The sequence below is a fragment of the Bombina bombina genome, chromosome 4 (assembly GCF_027579735.1).
Source record: "Bombina bombina isolate aBomBom1 chromosome 4, aBomBom1.pri, whole genome shotgun sequence".
Taxonomy (NCBI): domain Eukaryota; kingdom Metazoa; phylum Chordata; class Amphibia; order Anura; family Bombinatoridae; genus Bombina; species Bombina bombina.
This window is the reverse complement of record NC_069502.1, coordinates 399660355-399681437: the sequence shown is the minus strand read 5'-3', so window position 1 is coordinate 399681437 and position 21083 is coordinate 399660355. Positions and strand designations below refer to the sequence as shown.

The following is a 21083-nucleotide window of genomic DNA, read 5'->3' as shown; positions in this document are numbered from 1 at the left end:
TTTGTGAATGCTACATTACAAAATAGTTATATTACCTGGTATCTGTTCAACTTATTAAGTTACTACTTTAAAAACCAGAATCCTTTATTGTGTGTTGTAGAAGGAAACAAACTATTACTGGTTACGTCTGTATCTTAAGAATTGTAAGGACAGTGCTGTTATCCGTCATCTAATAAAGTTAATACAAAAATTATTTTCCATACAACAAACACAGCAATAAACTTCCCAGTGCAAAATAGATATTGCGTAGAATGTCACTAATGAGACATGAAAGTCAAAATTAAACTTTCATGGGTCAGACAGCAGGTAATCCTCTAATTTCATATTACTTTATTCTCTTGTTATCTTTTGTTAGAAAATATACCCAGGTAGGTTCATAAGCAGAAATGCACTACTGGGAGCTAGCTGGTGATTGGTGGTTGCACACATATGCCTCTTCTCATTGGATCACCAAATTTGTTGAGTTAGTTCCCAGTATGCATTGCTGCTCTGAAGCTGACTTGCCGTTTGTAGAGTTTGACACATAGTTATATGCAGGCAACAATGCAATAATAAAATTCTCTATCATATTAAAGAAATTTCATTTTGCACTTTTTATGTTTTTTTAAGTAATTGTAAAGACCAGAAATAACTGGGCAAAGAAAATAAAGTTAAAAACAAATCACTTGATGCCAGGCCTATGTGAAAAGGGAGCTTAACCTCTTTCCAATATCTGAACTGATTTCTCTATTAAATGATCACTAGGGACCGATACTACAGTTCAGAAAGAATATTCTCACTGTTTCATAGTTTCCATTCTGCAGGTTTAATATAAATGACATCATAAAATCATATAAGCAAACCAGCATTTTTGTATGGAACTAAAATCTATAATAAATAATGATATATAACAAATATACTCAGCCCGCCCCCCTAAGATCCAACAATGAACCATCTCCTTGCATCCTCTACCATCACCTCCTCTCATGCTAGGACTACAGGGACTTCTCTTGTGCGGCACCAACCCTCTGGAAACGCAACTTCTCTCAAGCTGTCAGACTCTCCCCTAACCTCTCCTCCTTTAAACACTCCCTAAAGACCTTTTTGTTCAGGGAAGCTTATCACGCTGACTCATTATCATATAAACTTCACTTACCTAACAGTTGCCCTCATCTATCTCCTTACTAACATCATTCTCACCTTTTCAGTCCCACTTCCTATTTCCCATCCTTCCTACCTATTTAGATTGTAAGTTCCCACAGGAACAGGGCCCTCAATTCCCCCCTATATTTTGTCCTGTAAATTGTTGTCTTTTATTGTATTGTTTCTCCGCTGTAACTTATATCCTTGTACCCATGGGCAGCGCTGCGGAATCTGTTGGTGCTTTATAAATAAAGAATAATTATAATATAGCAATATACAAACATTCTGCAATGAACTGAGTCTGTTCTGTTTTCCCTAGTTACTTAATAATTATAATGTAAATCCATAGCATTGAAATACATTTTTAATATCACCATAATCTAGAGCATAAGCATATTATAATCAGAGCAGTGTGATTATATGAGATAGAATATATCTGTGAAAGATTTCCAGTAGAGAGAAACTGTAGCTTTCCTCTGTACTGTTCTTCATGGTATATGTGACTTGGTGAATCTATGCCGGGTGCCTAGGAGTAACTTTTTAGCTCTATGTATTATTATCTGATCGAGGCAAAGTCTCAGGTTGCATTCATATTTACTTGTAGCATTATGTAATGCAGTTTTACAGCATATTATTTTATTGATGGGTTTGAAATATGCAAAAATTAATTAAGGCTTTTGTTTCTGAAAATATTATCCACTTTATTTAGTCTAAAATGTAAAACTTGTAAGTACAAAAAAAACCTCTGGCAAGAGAAGTGTTAACCGTATTCTCTGCTATTCTCAGTCTTGTTTTAGTCTACATGAACAATCGTGCTATTTCTTTGCTAAGATCTGGAGCTGAAACTCATATTTAGACATTCAGACACATTTCCAAAGCTATCAAAAGGACAGTCTACTTGAAAAATTGTATTGTTTAAAAAGATAGATAATCCCTTTATTAGCCATTCCCCAGTTTTGCATAACTAACATTAATGACAGATTAAGAGAACATCTCATTGGCTTTTACCTTTGCAGTAGGGTTAGAGCTAATAAAGTTTTTACCTTTTTGTAGGAACTGTGGAATTCATTATGGATTCTGAGCACAATTTCTACTTCATGGAAATGAACACACGTCTCCAGGTGGAGCACCCAGTCACTGAGATGATTACAGGAACTGATCTGGTAGAATGGCAACTTCGTGTAAGTCAGAATCTCTCTATAGTATGTGCATTAGAACAGTCAAATGGGCAGTATAATTGAAAAATAGCTACTGACACACCACACAAAACTTGCTCTTGAGCAAATATTAATACTTTTGCATGGAACATTTAATGGAACAATATATTAGATAACCTTACCTGCTCACAAGGAATAGCTAAAAACTAGTCTAGTCTAAGTTTTGTCCATTGTGTTAGCTAATGTAAGTGATATTGGTGCCAAATGTATCAGTGTTCAGGTTTGTATGAGGTGGTGTGGTTCAGCCTGCTTATTAACTAGCTTTCATGTAATGTAATAAAGTGCTCTATCAATGAATTAATCAACTAATGATGATGATTTATTGATATTAATCAATGCACAAAATGATAACACATGGATAATCGAATTATTAACATTAATATTATTGAATAGCTCCTTTGTACAAAAGTTTAGCTCAATCAACCATACACCAATTAATCCAACAGTTAAAACATGGATTGTGAAACTTGAATAACAACTTCAGTATATTTTTAAAATAATTAAATATAATTTCATAATCTTTGTCAATTTAGGTCATTTATATATGGTGTATGCTATTTTTTAGCACCATCAAAAAATACTTTATTACTGCAGAAATTTAAGTGTCTTACAGCATATTTTGTATCCCTCTCAAACAAGTATGTACTGATTAGAAAGAACACTGCTCTTATCGGATCAATGGGCATTCACAACAATGTAAAGTAGCTGCATTATTGTTCATTGAGTTTACATAAGAGGTAAATAAAAAAGTACCATCACAATTTGTCAGTATACAACCCAATGATGAGCAATAGATACTGACGCAGACATACAACAACCACATGCATTTCTAAACCGTAAAGTCAGGATTAAACTTCAAATTCAAGTAGAGCGTGCAATTTTAAACAAAATTCCAATTTATTTGTATTAACAAATTTGCTTTATTCTCTTAGAATCCTTTGATGGAAAGTATACCTAGGTATGCTCAGGAGCAGCAGTCCTCTACTACGAGCTAGCTGGTGATTGATGGTTGCACATATATACCTCTTGTCATTGGCTTACCTGATGTGTTCATCTAGCTCCCAGTTGTGCATTACTGCACTATTCCACAAAGGATGCCAAGAAAACAAAGAAATGTAATAATAGAAATAAATTTGAAATTTGTGTAACTCCTTGGGCCAAATGGATGTAGATCTATTTCATGCGATACATAGCCCATTGTACCGCATAACGTAGATCTACAACCATACTGCTAGAAGCCCAAGCAGTCTCAGTTGTTAAAGGGATATGAAACCCAAATTGTCTTTCATGAATCAGAGAGGGCATGCAATTTTACACAACTTTCCAATTTGTATTATTAAATGTGTTTTGTTCTTTTGGTATCTATTGTTGAAAAGTATACCTAGGTAGGATCTGGAGCTGCTGATTGGTGGCTGCACATATATAACTCATGTAATTGGCTCACTCATGTGCATTGCTGTTTCTTCAACAACGGATATCAAGAGAATAAAGCAAATTTGATAATAGAAGTAAATTGGAAAATTGTTTAAAATTGTATGATCTATCTGGTTCATGAAATACATTTTTGGGATTTTATGTCCCTTTTAAGTGAAAACCAAGACTGTTCCTGAGCTTTCAGCATCTGCCTTCATGTCTTATCGGAGCACAATCCGTGCTCCGTTACCATATGAAGGCAGATTGCCAGATCATTACAGACCATGACACAGTGTAGCAATCTCCACTTGTGCTGGCAGGAGGTGTGGGAGGGAAGGCGGTGGGTGGGCAAGTGTCAGAGGAGGAGGGAATGGGAGGGGCTCTATGCTACAGAAAAGTAAAGTACTTTGATGGGAGAGAGAGGGATGGGGCACTGCACTACAGAAAAAGGTTGGAATGGTAGTGGTGGACGTGCCATGCATAACGATCGCAGGGAGGGAATGATGGGGAAACCACTAGACTGCAGGGGGGAAAAATGTGAAACAAAATAAAACAATTCCTATAAATTAGATACTGGCAGACAGCTGCCAGTACCAAAGATGGCCGCCACTAGTGGTATGGAGGAGGGCTAGAGAGCTGTTTGGGAGGGATCAGAGAGGTGGGAGGGTTGAGAAGGGAGCCAAGGAGTCACTACACTGCACAAAAAAATAATAATAAGAACTTTAAAAAAAAAACCACTAAGCTGCATACTGGCAGACTGTCTGCCAGTACTTAAGATGGTGGGGATGAGTGTGGATGGGGAGGAAGAGAGCTGTTTGGGAGGGATCAGGGAGGTGTCAGATAGGAGGGTAATACCTACATTACAATACTATTTCCCTTACCAGCTAACTAACCCCATCACTGCTGAAAAGTGTGTTGCGCAGCTGCAATAAGCGGCCTTCTAATTACCAATAAACAATGTCAAAGCCATACATGTCTGTTATTTCCATGGAGTAACATGCAGTCCTAGTAAAATTGTTGTAAAATACAGCCCTAGCTCAGATAAACACAACCTTTAGTTATACAGAAATATTCTGATCTAAAACATAATTAGATCTTCTTTTGTAGGTTGCTGCTGGGGAGAAGATTCCTTTGACTCAGGATGAGATTACTTTACGTGGTCATGCGTTTGAAGCCAGAATCTACGCTGAAGATCCTAATAATAACTTCATGCCTGGGGCAGGGCCTCTGCTGCATCTTTCCACACCACCAGCTGACATATTTACCCGCATTGAAACAGGAGTCAGGCAAGGTATAATAAAATGTTTTATTCTTTATTAAAGCACATATATGTGGTATGGTAGTTTATCATCTCTATTACAGAATCAGGTGGAAAATGATTTCTACTGTTATGGTTCAATAATACATTAATACATTAGTTTTAGGATTTTTATTTTTGGGGGATTTTTATTTTTAAAATTAGGGATTTAATGGGATGAAAAGAGCTGAATGCCCCTTTAAGGGGCAATGGGTAGTTTAGGTTTTTTTAGTGTTAGTTTTTTTAATTTTGGGGGGTTTGGTGGAGGGGTTTTTTTTACTGTTAGGGGGGACTTAGTATTTTTTTTTATTGGGCTTTTTATTTTCATAGGGATTATGTTTAATTTTTGTTATTTTTGATAATTTTGTTTATTTTTTCTGTAATTTTAGATTTTTTAAATTTTTTTGTTTGTAATTTAATGTTAGGTTTTATTTAAGTGTATCTTAGTATTGGGGTCAATTTAGGGGGTGTTAGGTTAGGGGGCTTGGATTTTAAATTAAATATTTGGGTTGTGGGGGGTGGAGGTTTAGGAGTTAATAGGTTAATTAGGTTTATTGCAATGTGAGGGTTTGTCGGTTTAGGGGTTAATTAGGTTTATTGCGATGTGGGGGGTTGGCGGTTTAGGGGTTAATATTTTAATTATGCTATTGTTAATAGTGCGGGAGGTTAGTTATTTTTTGTTATACTTAGTGGGGGCAGTTAGGTTTTTTTTTTTATTTCTTGCTGGCGGTTACATGTTTTCTCATTGTTTCGTGTAGGCGTTTTTTTTTTTGTTTTTTTTGTTAAGGCTCTGTTTGCCTATGCTGCAGTGGATTCTTTCACCATCCTGCCATATTCGGAATCCACTGGGATGCAGCTTTGCTGCATCCAGGTGGATTCTCTTGGCTGCGCGCGCTGCCTACATTCTTTTGGCTGCCTTGTGTAGCCTACATTCCTTTGAGGATGCGTGCGCAACTGGCAACACAGACGGACACGTTACAAACGCAATTATAGTATAGATTCCTCAGTTTTGCATAACCAACACGGTTATATTAATATACTTTTAACCTCTGTGATTACCTTGTATCTCAGCCTCTTTTGATAGCACCCTGATCACATGGCTATTTATTTATTATCTATTAACTTGCATTTTAGCCATTTAGTGCAGTGTCATGCACAACTCTACGGGAGGAAGCACAATGTTATCTATATGGCCAACATGGATTAGCAGTCTCTTGTTGTGAGAAGCTAATAAAAAAGCATGTGATAAGAGGCTGTCTGTAGAGGCTTAAAAACAGGCAGAAATTTAGAGATTTGAATGTTAAAAAGAAATATAGAGGTTTGAATGTTATACAGTATATTACTATAACAATGTTGGTTGTGCAAAGATGGGTAGTAAAGGCATTATCTATAATTTTAAACAATAACAATGTTGGTGTTGACTGTCCCTTTAAATACACATTTGAAACCGCTATAGCTTTTATTAGAAACATTTGTGCTAAAATATGTATACTACAAAAATGCTTCTATTGAAAACTGAAATGCATCCATGGGAATTCCAATTTTGGCTGGAATGTCCCTTTAATACCATGGTTTTTAACAGACTCGGCTATTTTGATAGATCTATCTGTACATAGGCAAGAAAATCTGAAACCTGTTGGTGGGGCTAAAGATGAGTCCGCGAGTCACAGGCCTAGATCTCTGTTTTATTTTTTTTTCTATCCCAAAAAAACAGGTGATGAAGTCTCTGTACACTATGACCCCATGATTGCTAAACTGGTTGTGTGGGCAGAGGATCGACAGGCAGCCCTGATGAAGTTAAAGTATTGTCTACATCAATACAATGTCAGTAAATGGCTACATTTTAACACTGATGGAATATTTTGTTAGTCTTTAATGTCAACTTTTAGTTGTGATAAATGCAGATCTAATGACTTTTTAGCATTTAAATTTGCATGTAGGTGAAAATCTTAGTATTAAAGTGCTCCAGTACTCCAGCTCTGCAATACTTTAAAATATACAGATGATACCTATGCTGTATATGCAATTGAAAGTATTAATTGGGTTTTATGTGTAGCAGTTAAAGGGACACTAAACCCAAAAAAAAATATTTCATGATTCAGATAGAGCATATGATTTTAAGCAACTTTCTAATTTACTCCTATTTATTAATTTTTCTTCATTCTTTTGGTATCTTTATTTGAAAAAGCAGGAATGTAAGCATAAGAGCCGGTCCATTTTTGGTTCAGCACCTGGGTATCGCTTGCTGATTGGTGGCTAAATGTAGTCACCAATCAGCAAGCTCTAGCCAGGGTGCTGAACCAAAAATGGGCTGTCTGCTAAGTTTATATTCCTTCTTTTTTCAAATAAAGATACAAAGAGAACGAAGTAAAATTGATAATAGGAGTAAATTAGAAAGCTGCTTAAAATTGCATGGTCTATCTGAATCATGAAATAAAACAATTGGGTTTAGTGTCCCTTTAAGCTTAAATGGATAGAATTGTCAGAAATATATATCTATATATCTTTATCTTCTCTATATATTTGTGTCCGTATGTAGCTGGTGTAAAAAAAATGTAAAAGTATAATCTCCAGTTTCTTGGCTTCCAGGAAACCACAATGCCCTGACATCCATAAATACTGTCTTGTTGTATTCAGCAATATTTACAACAACAAAAGTGTTTAGAAATGTTTGTATTTGTACATACGAAGTTACATTTGAATTGTAAGCAACTTTTTTTATAAATTATACTTGTCTGTAATTAGTTATGGTTTTATGGTTGAGTCATTATTTACACTGGAGTGTGTTTTATATTAAAATGATTAGCTGTTAAATTATTTTAGTGATATATTGATTAAATATATTGATTAAAAAATATATTGATATATAACATTTTACTGGGAGTCCTTACTCCACACCGTAAATAACCACACCAGCACTACATAATCAGAATGCCTACAGGCGAGACGTAACAGGGTAAACCACTAACCGTTTATCTGTCCAATACACTCTTCGGTCTCTTATCCTTTCTTTTGCCATATCTCAGTATCTGCAGACAACCAACCAACCCATAATACTTCTCTTATATCTGCCTCCTTCCCCTCTTAAACCCTCTCTCTCCCCCCCCTTCTTTCACTCTGTGCCCCCCTCGTGTTACTATTTAGAGCACTCTGAACAAATTTCACATTTATAATATAGGTGGATTGTCTCTTATTCCACAATGTGAGATTTACTTGTACTTGCTTGTTTTATTTTTCTCATCGTGCTCTTTTATGTTCTTTTATGTTAACAATTGATTCTTGTGTAATGTTTACACTTTTGAAAACAATAAAGACTATTGTTAAAAAATAAATAAAAATATATATATATTGATTGATTAAAAATATGGATATTTTTAATCTTGATTGCCTCTTTAAAGGGACAGTCTACACTAAAATTGTTAAGAGAGTTAATGCCTTTACTACCCATTCCCCAGCTTTGCACAACCAACATTAATATATTAATATACTTTATAACATTTTCGGCCTATTTCTAAGCTACTATAGACAGCCTCTTATCACATGCGTTTGTATTTGCTTTTCACAACAGGAGACTTCTAGTTCATGTGGGTCATATAGATAACATTGTGTTCATGCATCTATCTATCTATTGGGTACTTATAGAGCGCAAACTAATCACCCATGAGGGTCTCAAGGCACTAAGGGGAGGTAGATAGGAGGAAAGGGGGGAGGGGATGGGCGTTCAGTCGAAGAGCCAGGCTTTGAGGTCCTTTCTGAACTTTATAAGGGAGGTGGATTGTCTGAGGTGCAGCGGGAGGGTGTTCCATGTCTTTGCTGCTATGTGGGAGAAGGATCTTCCGCCCGCTGTGGCTTTGCTGATGCGGGGGATGACTGCGAGTGCTTGGTCGGCCGATCGTAGTTGTCTGGCGGGGGTGTAGAAATTTACGCAGTGGTTTATGTACTCGGGTCCGATGTTGTGTAGGGCCTTGAACGCGTGGGTAAGGAGCTTGAAGGTGATTCTCTTGTTGATGGGGAGCCAGTGAAGGTTCCTTAGGTGTTCTGTGATGTGGCATTAGAGGGGGATGTCGAGGATGAGTCTGGCTGAGGCGTTCTGGATACGTTGGAGTCTCTTTTGGAGTTTGATGGTGGAGCCAGCGTAGAGTGCGTTGCCATAGTCCAACCGGCTGCTGACAAGGGCGTGGGTGACTGTTTTCCTGGTTTCGGTAGGGATCCACTTGAAGATTTTTCGTAGCAGGTGGAGGATGTGGAAACATGTTGAGGTGATGGCATTAATTTGATCGGTTCATGGAGAGTGATGAGTCCAGGATGAAACCTAGATTTCGTGCGTGGTCGGTTGGGGTTGGAGGGTGACCGAGGGCTGTGGGCCACCAGGAGTCATCCCATGCGGATTTATTGGGTCCGAGGAGGAGGACTTCGGTTTTGTCTGTGTTCAGTTTGAGCCGGTTGTCATTCATCCAGGCGGCGACTGCTGTCAGGCCTTTGTGGACGTTCTTTTTGGCGGTGGTGGGATCTCGGGTGAGTGAGATGATTAACTGGGTGTCGTCGGCATAGGAGACGATGTTGAGGTTGTGGCGTCGGACGATGGCTGCGAGAGGGGCCATGTAGATGCATGAGGAGTTATTTAAGAGTTAACACAACACTGTATTTATGATCTATTGATTTGCATTTAGTACTAAGTCATGTGATCAGGGGGCTGTCAAAAGAAGCTTAGATACAAGATAATCACAGAGGTTAAAAGTATATTAATATAACTGTGTTGGTTATGCAAACCTGGGGAATGGGTAATAAAGGGATTATCTTTTAAAACAATAAAAATTATATTGTAGAATGTCCCTTTAATCCTGACATTAACTCTTTTTTTTAGCTTATTTCTATTTTAAAAGCTAATTCATTAACCCTGTGATTGCAGATTGTAGGACTGAGCACAAACATTGATTTCCTCTTAAGCCTGTCTGGGCACCCAGCCTTTGAAGCAGGAGATGTACACACTAATTTCATTCCTCAGCACTATAAAGAACTCTTCCCACCCAAGAAAAGAACCTCCAATGAGTTGATTTGTCAAGCTGTACTGGGCCTTATTCTGAAAGAGAAGGTCTTAACTGAGGAGTTTAACATTCACTCAACTGGTTTGTGCTTCTTTTTGCCATTCCTGCCATTGTAAAGCATTTATTACAGATACCATTACTAGAAAGAGATGTGAAAGTCACGACTCATCTTCTTTATTATGCTATTTAAGGGAGAGAAGTCATTTATGTTGTGTTGCTGTAAAATAACATGCCAGCCAAGTCTAAACATTAATACAAATTTAAATAATTGTTACTGCAATTGTTTATCAAAAGCCAAACTCTAGCAACCATTTGCCATATTTGGAAGAGTCAGTGTAGGCTTTAGTCTGCAGACAACAAGGCTAGGGTCATACTAATAGTATACAGTACATTGTTTTGCAGCAGCATTTAAAGCCAATTGCAGGCAATGAGCGCTGAGAAGTCAGCAGGTGCATTTTAAGTGCTGAGAATCAAAAAATCAACAATTTGCAGAGCTAAATTTCATGAAAAAGGAGAAAATCCTGTTTTGGAATGTTATTCATATGGCAATGAAAGGGACAAGAAAGTCAAGATCGTGTGATTTTAGAAGACTTTTCAATTTGCTTTTAAGATAAATTTACTTTGTTCTCTTGGTATCCATTGTCAGAAAGCATATTTAGGGAGGCTTGGAACAGCATTACACTACTGGTAGTTGCAGGCATATGCCACTTGTAATTTGGCTCACCAAATGTGTTCAGCTAGCTCCTATAACTATGTGTTTAAGCCATTTACAGGGGTTAAACACATGGGCATATGCAAACAAAGACTGTAGACAAGCCTGACCAGCACTTTTGAGTTGTAGTGGATTACAAGCTTAAAGGGCCAGTGTACTGTAAAATTAGTTTCCCCTTAATGTGTTTACAATGACTTGTTATATCAGTTGCAGAGTTTAAAATGTATGGGAAATTGTTCCTTTGAGTTTATTTTTTAATGTAAAATAGCAGCCTCTGGTAATTGAAACCACAACTTCATCAAATGGGCTGAGCTTCCAGTGAGAACAGATCTCGTTAGCTTATCTGTCTATATTTACATAAACCTCCTCATCTTATCTCTCTATAAACAGTGAAACCAATACTTATAGAGAAAAAATAACATTTTATTATATATTTTATCCCACCACACATTGAGTGCAATTTCTTATAAACATTCTTGCTTACATAGCTTTTCTATAACCAGTACTTAAAGGGACATGAAACCACAAATGTCTCTTTAATGATTCAGAAAGAGCATACAATTTTAAATAACTTTTCAATTTACTATTATCTAATTTATTTATGTTTTGCTCTTTGTATCACTTGTTGAAATGCATACCTAGGTAAACTCAAAAGCAGCAATGCACTACTAGGAGCTAGCTAATGATTGGTGGCTGCACATATATGCCTTGTGTCATTGACTCAACAGATGTGTCCAGCTAGCTCCCAGTATAGCCGTGCTCCTTCAACAAAGGATATAAATAGAATAAAGCAAATTTGACATAGTTCCTCTTTCCAACACATAGGAACTGTGTCAAATCCCTACACTACACAAAATGTATCAAAATTATCAATGCCGCTCCCCTCTACCTATCCTCTCTAATACACAAGTATACTCCAGCCCGCCCACTATGATCCAACAATGACCTGCTCCTTGCATCCGCGACTATCACCTCCTCTCATGCTAGACTGCAGGACTTCTGTCGTGCAGCACCTACCCTCTGGAACACTCTCCCTCGTGCTGTCAGGCTTTGCCCTAATCTTTCTTCCTTTAAATGTTCCCTGAAGACTTTTCTGTTCAGGGAAGCCTACCACCCAACTCAATAATAAATTAATTTCACTTACCTAATAACATTTCCCTCATCTAACTCTGCATTAACATCTTTCTCAATCTTGCAGTCCTCACCTCCTGTTTCTCAACCTCTTACCCTTCTAGATTGTAAGTTCCCATGGGAATAGGGCCCCCAAATCCTCCTGTATGTGTTTTGTAAATTTTGTCCTATCTCTGACAAGTCTTATATTGTTTTATTTAAATGAATTGTATCCATGGACAGTGCTGCGGAATATGTTGGCGCTTCATAAATAAAGTATAATAATAATAATAATAATAAATGCCCTAAACTGTTACTGGCAGACTAGATGCCAGTAACAAAGATGCCTGTAACCAGTGGAAGGTGGAGGGAAGAGAGCTATCAGGGTGGTGTCAGGTGAGAGGGTAATCCCTACACTACAGCAAATATTACCCTTCAAAAATAGACATGAAACCTAAAAAATATTTCATGGTTCAGAGAGAACATACAATTTTAAACAACTTCCCTTATCAATTCTGCTTAATTCCTTTTGTATCCTTTATTGAAGGAGTAGCAATGCATTACTGGGAGATAACTGTAAGCCAATCACAGGAGGCATACATGTGCAGTCACCAGCTAGTTCACAGCTCCTAAGCCAACCTAAGTATTATTTTCAACAAAGGATACCAAAGGAACAAAGCAAATTTGATAATAGAAGTAAATCGGGAAAGTCGTTTAAAATTGCAGGCTTTGAGGCCCATTTATCAAGCTCCGGAAGGAGCTTGAGGGCTCGTGTTTCTGGCGAGCTCCCAGGCTCGCCAGAAACAGCAGTTATGAAGCAGCGGTCTAAAGACCGCTGCTCCATAACCCTGTCCACCTGCTCTGATGAGGCGGACAGGAATCGCCACAATTCAACCCGCTCGAGTACGATCGGGTTGATTGACACCTCCCTGCTGGCGGCCGATTGGCCGCGAGTCTGCAGGGGGAGGCGTTGCACCAGCAGCTCTTGTGAGCTGCTGGTGCAATGCTGAATAAGGAGAGCGTATTGCTCTCCGCATTCAGCGATGTCTGTCGGACCTGATTCACACTGTCGGATCAGGTCCGACAGACATTTGATAATTCGGCCTCTAAGTCTGATTTATGAAAGAAAAATGTGGAATTTCATGTCCCTTTAAAGTGAATGTAAATTTTGATGCTAAAGTGCCCGTTTTTTAAAAATTCGATTAAAAACAGGGGCACTTTAATTCATCAAAATTTGTGTGTGCTTTGCAGCTGCAATTAGCGGCCTTTTAATTACCAAAACAAAGTGGCAAATCCATGCATGTCTAGAGATCCTAGAGAAGCTTTATTATTATTATTATCAGGAATTTATAAAGCGTCAGCAGATTACGTAGCGCTATACAAGAAATAATAAAACATTACAGGGATGCATTAAATACACAAACAAGTACAATATTGGGGTACATTACAGTTGTAGGTGCAATAATTGAGTTATACAAAAGGAGAGGAATGCGCTGCCCTTGAGCACAATCAGTAGTAGTTCACTTTAAATACAAAGTGGCCTACAGGTAGAGAGGCTCTCAAGCTTACAATCTAAAGGAGAGGGAATGGGCACAGAAGGAAAGGGAGAAGGGAAATTATTCTGATATAAGGCAGGGTAAACTGAGTGAGTAATGACGTAGGCGAACAATAAGAAAAGTGTGTGGTGAGTGGGCAAATAAGGATTGGAAAAGAGTAACAGAATGTGGTTAAGTGTAGTTACCAATGCCAGCGACTAAACTGCGCTCATTATCAATAGTGGCATGGTTAGAACAACCATCAACATATACCCAAGGTAATGTTTGACATTGTATATTTTATATGAGGAAAGCAATTGTTCCTCCAGGAAATCCTCTTCTAAGCTTTCACTATTTGTCTTATGACTGCAGTAGTTGTGTGTAAATAATTTCAAGGAGAAATCCAAAGTTTGTGCAAAAGTTTTTATATGATTACATTTGGTGGCCAAATGGTGGCATGAAATATACCAAAATGGGCATGGATCAATACCTTGGGTTGCGTTAAAATTATATATGGTTTTGGGATAAATTTTGAGAATTTGGGCACTTCTGCTATACCAAATGAGTTACCCCATTACATCATTTTAGAACATGATGTACATAGCTAGATAAAGACTTTAAAATGATCAAAAATGCTAAACAAATTTACACGTTTAGGCTTAGCTGAATCAGAGGATGCAAATTAACACATTTTGAGATTTTTTTTTCTAAAGTTAGAAAACTACATGGTTTTTGTGGAATGTGATCATTTAATATATATATATATATATATATATATATACATTTTTATTTTTTCTTAAGTTTACAATAATTTCTAATATATTTAAATGTATAAAAAATATATATATTTAAATATATTAGAAATTATTGTAAAATTACTTTGCTTTGGGCAAGTTTTTCTCTGAAATTCCCGGTAAGGGAAGGGGTTAAAATACCTTTTATAAATAATTTTATATTTTAATATATATTTCCTTTCTAGACATGTTTTCTCCGTTTGCATCCAGTAATGGACGAAGACTAAATATTTCCTTCACCAGAAATCTCACTTTAGTTGATGGAGAGAATAGTAAGTTAAATATGTTATTTGTGAGTTTGTATCATTGACTTAGAACATTAATTATGTTACATATATAAAATAATTCCCTGAGCCCCTAATTTTTTTTTAGGTTAAAGTGAATGTCAAGTTTGATGAATCAGTGCCTGGTTTTTAAAAACTCTATTAAAAACAGGGGCACTTTCAGTCATTAAACTTTACATTTCACCTGTTTTGTTAAAATACTTTTAATCTTGAAAGCCACTCCAGCGATTCCCCCTCCTGACGTTCGTCACTTCATACATCAGCAATGACAAATACGGCATCTTCCAATCACGGCTTCTCCCCCAGGGGAATCATTGCCTTAGGCAACGCTAATTGGAGGAAGCCAGATTCGTCATTTTTGACATATAAAGAAGAGGCTTGCGACGGGCGTGGGAAGCGCTGGAGGGGCTTTTAAGATTAAAAGGTAAGCATTTTAACAGAACGAGTGAAATGTAAAGTTTGATGAATTAAAGTGCCCCTGTTTTTAATAGGGTTTTTAAAAAACGGGCACTGATTCATCAAACTTGAAATTCACTTTAAGGATTGAACTTTAAAGGAGCTGGAAGTGACTTTGACTTTCTGAAACAGATCATGGCAGTTTTTAGAATCACTATTAAATGTAGTCATTAAAGTGCGTGTTTTTTTTTTTTATTATTATTTACTTTCATTACTTTTACATGCTGCTCACTGTAGTGTATGTATCTAATTACATGAAAATCATTAGCAAAAATGTAATTAGCTTTGTTATCATTTCTGTCATTAACAGATGTGAATATGAAGATAAATTATAACCATGACGGATCGTATGATATGCAGGTGCGATTACACTAGTGGTCATTTTTAGTAGCAGACTTTCACTACAGGACTATTTCAAAAAAGCATACTCCTCTCTCTCATTACTCATTATTGCTGCAATAAACATATCTTTGTTACACTTCTTACATCATTATGTTTATACTCTTTAATTTAGATACCACCCTTTAACATGCACTTAAAGGGACATGAAACCCAATTTTTTTTCTTTCAAGATTCAGATAGAGAATACGATTTTAAAAAAGTTTCCAATTTGCTTCTATTATCACATTTGTGTCATTCTTATGTTATTCTTTGTTGAAGAGATATCTAGATAGGTAGCGTGCACATGTCTGGAGCACTACATGGCAGGAAATAGTGCTGCGCACACGTGCATGCTCCTGAACTTACTTTCCTGCTTTTCAACAAAGAATAACAAGAAAACAAAGAAATTTGATAATATGATTAAATTGTAAAGTTGTTTAAATTTGTCTGCTGTGTCTGAATCATGAAAGAAAAATAGGGTTTTATGTCCCTTTAAACAAACAGCAGGGAGTCTAATTAGAGGCAGCAACTAAATGCCCAGGTATAGACTCTTATTTGATGCAACTTCACAGAAGCCAGAATTGGTAGAGGAATGGATGAGAATAATAAGTTATTTCCGCTTATAAGAAGATCTAAAGCTGGATTTTGTATTTCAGATTGAAGATAAAGTGATGAATGTATCTGGAGAACTTGTAACTGAGGGGGTTATTACTTATGTGAGATGTTCAGTGAACGGCACTGTCTTCAAATCCAAGCTGGTTATCATAGATAACAATATTCACCTTTTCTCTATGGTAAAACAATCTTAGTTCTGTTTAGCTTATTGTTTATATATATATATAGTTTATTGTGTATTATTGACACTAACAAATACAGCTCCAGTAGCTATTATCTTTTGTATGTAGTGATCTGGTATTGAACTTTGCATGTCAGACATATTTCTTCTGTTAAGTGTGATCAGTCCACGGGTCATCATTACTTCTGGGATATTACTCCTCCCCAACAGGAAGTGCAAGAGGATTCACCCAGCAGAGCTGCATATAGCTCCTCCCCTCTACGTCACTCCCAGTCATTCTCTTGCACCCAACGACTAGATAGGATGTGTGAGAGGACTATGGTGATTATACTTAGTTTTATATCTTCAATCAAAAGTTTGTTATTTTAAAATAGCACCGGAGTGTGTTATTACCTCTCTGGCAGAGTTTGAAGAAGAATCTACCAGAGTTTTGCTATGATTTTAGCCGGAGTAGTTAAGATCATATTGCTGTTCTCGGCCATCTGAGGAGTGAGGTAAACTTCAGATCAGGGGACAGCGGGCAGATGAATCTGCATAGAGGTATGTAGCAGTTTTTATTTTCTGACAATGGAATTGATGAGAAAATCCTGCCATACCGATATAATGTCATGTATGTATACTTAAAGCTGTTTAATAACTAGAGATTATGTTTAACGTTTTTGCTGGAATGTAAAATCGTTTTCATTTGCTGAGGTACTGTGTGAATAAATGTTTGGGCACTATTTTTCCACTTGGCAGTTGCTTAATCTGTTTTTCTGACAGTTTCTGTTCTCCCTCACTGCTGTGTGTGAGGGGGAGGGGCCGTTTTTTGGCGCTTTTTCTATGCATCAAATATTTCAGTCAGCAACTCATTGTATTCCCTGCAAGGTAATTTCTCTCAGCAGAGCTGTGAGAATTATAGTTTGACTGAGATAAAAAACGTTTATTCTGTAATTTGTTTCCTGCTTTCAGAATTTGTTATCTTTGCTAATGGGATTAAACCTTTGCTAAAGTTGTGTTGTTTACAAGGATTGAGGCTATAACTGTTTCAATTTATTAATTGTCAACTGTCATAGATCTTCTGTGCTTCTTAAAGGCACAGTACATTTTAATATTATTCTAATTGAATTGTATTTCCAAGTTGCAAGTTTATTTGCTAGTGTGTTAAACATGTCTGATTCAGAGGATGATACCTGTGTCATTTGTTGCAATGCCAAAGTGGAGCCCAATAGAAATTTATGTACTAACTGTATTGATGCTACTTTAAATAAAAGTCAATCTGTACAAATTGAACAAATTTCACCAAACAACGAGGGGAGAGTTATGCCGACTAACTCGCCTCACGTGTCAGTACCTACATCTCCCGCTCAGAGGGAGGTGCGTGATATTGTAGCGCCGAGTACATCTGGGCGGCCATTACAAATCACATTACAGGATATGGCTACTGTTATGACTGAGGTTTTGGCTAAATTACCAGAACTAAGAGGTAAGCGTGATCACTCTGGGGTGAGAACAGAGTGCGCTGATAATATTAGGGCCATGTCAGACACTGCGTCACAGGTGGCAGAACATGAGGACGGAGAACTTCATTCTGTGGGTGACGGTTCTGATCCAAACAGACTGGATTCAGATATTTCAAATTTTAAATTTAAACTGGAAAACCTCCGTGTATTACTAGGGGAGGTGTTAGCGGCTCTGAATGATTGTAACACAGTTGCAATACCAGAGAAAATGTGTAGGTTGGATAAATATTTTGCGGTACCGACGAGTACTGAGGTTTTTCCTATACCTAAGAGACTTACTGAAATTGTTACTAAGGAGTGGGATAGACCCGGTGTGCCGTTCTCACCCCCTCCGATATTTAGAAAAATGTTTCCAATAGACGCCACCACAAGGGACTTATGGCAAACGGTCCCTAAGGTGGAGGGAGCAGTTTCTACCTTAGCTAAGCGTACCACTATCCCGGTGGAGGATAGCTGTGCTTTTTCAGATCCAATGGATAAAAAGTTAGAGGGTTACCTTAAGAAAATGTTTGTTCAACAAGGTTTTATATTGCAACCCCTTGCATGCATTGCGCCGATCACGGCTGCAGCGGCATTCTGGATTGAGTCTCTGGAAGAGAACATTGGTTCAGCTACTCTGGACGACATTACGGACAGGCTTAGAGTCCTTAAACTAGCTAATTCATTCATTTCGGAGGCCGTAGTACATCTTACTAAACTTACGGCGAAAAATTCAGGATTCGCCATTCAGGCACGCAGGGCGCTGTGGCTAAAATCCTGGTCAGCTGATGTTACTTCTAAGTCTAAATTGCTTAATATACCTTTCAAAGGGCAGACCTTATTCGGGCCCGGGTTGAAAGAGATTATCGCTGACATTACAGGAGGTAAAGGCCATGCCCTGCCTCAGGACAAAGCCAAAGCCAAGACTAGACAGTCTAATTTTCGTTCCTTTCGTAATTTCAAAGCAGGAGCAGCATCAACTTCCTCTGCACCAAAACAGGAAGGAGCTGTTGCTCGCTACAGACAAGGCTGGAAACCTAACCAGTCCTGGAACAAGGGCAAGCAGACTAGGAAACCTGCTGCTGCCCCTAAAACAGCATGAATTGAGGGCCCCCGATCCGGGATCGGATCTAGTGGGGGGCAGACTTTCTCTCTTCGCCCAGGCTTGGGCAAGAGATGTTCAGGATCCCTGGGCGCTAGAGATAATATCTCAGGGATACCTTCTGGACTTCAAATACTCTCCTCCAAGAGAGAGATTTCATTTGTCAAGATTGTCAGCAATCCAGACAAAGAAAGAGGCGTTTCTACGCTGCGTACAAGAGCTCTTGTTAATGGGAGTAATCCATCCAGTTCCACGATCGGAACAGGGACAGGGGTTTTACTCAAATCTGTTTGTGGTTCCCAAAAAAGAGGGAACTTTCAGACCAATCCTGGACTTAAAGATCCTAAACAAATTCCTAAGAGTTCCATCGTTCAAGATGGAGACTATTCGGACAATTTTACCTATGATCCAAGAGGGTCAATACATGACCACTGTAGATTTAAAAGATGCTTACCTTCACATACCGATTCACAAAGATCATTATCGGTACCTAAGGTTTGCCTTCCTAGACAGGCATTACCAGTTTGTGGCTCTTCCATTCGGATTGGCTACAGCTCCAAGAATCTTCACAAAGGTTCTGGGTGCTCTTCTGGTGGTACTAAGACCGCGGGGAATCTCGGTAGCTCCATACCTAGACGACATTCTGATACAAGCTTCAAGCTTTCAAACTGCCAAGTCTCATACAGAGTTAGTGCTGGCATTTCTAAGGTCACATGGATGGAAGGTGAACGAAAAGAAAAGTTCACTCGTTCCACTCACAAGAGTTCCCTTCCTGGGGACTCTTATAGATTCTGTAGAAATGAAGATTTACCTGACAGAGGACAGGCTAACAAGACTTCAAAGTGCTTGCCGCACCCTTCATTCCATTCAACACCCGTCAGTGACTCAATGCATGGAGGTAATCGGCTTAATGGTAGCGGCAATGGACATAGTACCCTTTGCACGCTTACACCTCAGACCACTGCAACTGTGCATGCTAAGTCAGTGGAATGGGGATTACTCAGACTTATCCCCTTCTCTGAATCTGGATCAAGAGACCAGAAATTCTCTTCTATGGTGGCTTTCTCGGCCACATCTGTCCAGGGGGATGCCATTCAGCAGACCAGACTGGACAATTGTAACAACAGACGCCAGCCTTCTAGGTTGGGGTGCCGTCTGGAATTCTCTGAAGGCTCAGGGACAATGGAGTCAGGAGGAGAGTCTCCTGCCAATAAACATTCTGGAATTGAGAGCAGTTCTCAATGCCCTCCTGGCTTGGCCCCAGTTGACAACTCGGGGGTTCATCAGGTTTCAGTCGGACAACATCACGACTGTAGCTTACATCAACCATCAGGGAGGGACAAGAAGCTCCCTAGCTATGATGGAAGTATCAAAGATAATTTGCTGGGCAGAGTCTCACTCTTGCCACCTGTCAGCAATCCACATCCCGGGAGTGGAGAACTGGGAGGCGGATTTCTTAAGTCGTCAGACTTTTCATCCGGGGGAGTGGGAACTTCATCCGGAGGTCTTTGCCCAAATACTTCGACGTTGGGGCAAACCAGAGATAGATCTCATGGCGTCTCGACAGAACGCCAAGCTTCCTCGTTACGGGTCCAGATCCAGGGATCCAGGAGCAGTCCTGATAGATGCTCTGACAGCACCTTGGGACTTCAGGATGGCTTACGTGTTTCCACCCTTCCCGTTGCTTCCTCGATTGATTGCCAGAATCAAACGAGAGAGCATCAGTGATTCTAATAGCACCTGCGTGGCCACGCAGGACTTGGTATGCAGACCTGGTGGACATGTCATCCTGTCCACCTTGGTCTCTACCTCTGAAACAGGACCTTCTGATACAGGGTCCCTTCAAACATCAAAATCTAACTTCTCTGAAGCTGACTGCTTGGAAATTGAACGCTTGATTTTATCAAGACGTGGATTTTCTGAGTCAGTTATTGATACCTTAATACAGGCTAGGAAACCTGTTACCAGAAAGATTTACCATAAGATATGGCGTAAATACCTATATTGGTGTGAATCCAAAGGTTACTCTTGGAGTAAGGTTAGGATTCCTAGGATATTGTCTTTTCTACAAGAAGGTTTAGAAAAGGGTTTATCTGCTAGTTCATTAAAGGGACAGATCTCAGCTCTGTCCATTCTGTTACACAAACGTCTGTCAGAAGTTCCTGACGTCCAGGCTTTTTGTCAGGCTTTGGCCAGAATTAAGCCTGTGTTTAAAACTGTTGCTCCACCATGGAGTTTAAACCTTGTTCTTAATGTTTTACAGGGCGTTCCGTTTGAACCCCTTCATTCCATTGATATAAAGTTGTTATCTTGGAAAGTTCTATTTTTAATGGCTATT

General features: G+C 38.5%; 1 protein-coding gene across 1 annotated transcript in view; it reads left to right on the top strand.

Annotated features, from left to right (window-relative positions):
- MCCC1 (methylcrotonyl-CoA carboxylase subunit 1) overlaps nt 1–21083 on the top strand; it is a 51446-nt gene that overhangs the window by 19108 nt on the left and 11255 nt on the right. The window contains 7 exon segments of the mRNA XM_053710177.1: nt 2176–2303; nt 4860–5043; nt 6764–6873; nt 9959–10175; nt 14431–14517; nt 15296–15345; nt 16023–16160. Coding sequence (XP_053566152.1) covers nt 2176–2303; nt 4860–5043; nt 6764–6873; nt 9959–10175; nt 14431–14517; nt 15296–15345; nt 16023–16160 — 914 coding nt within the window.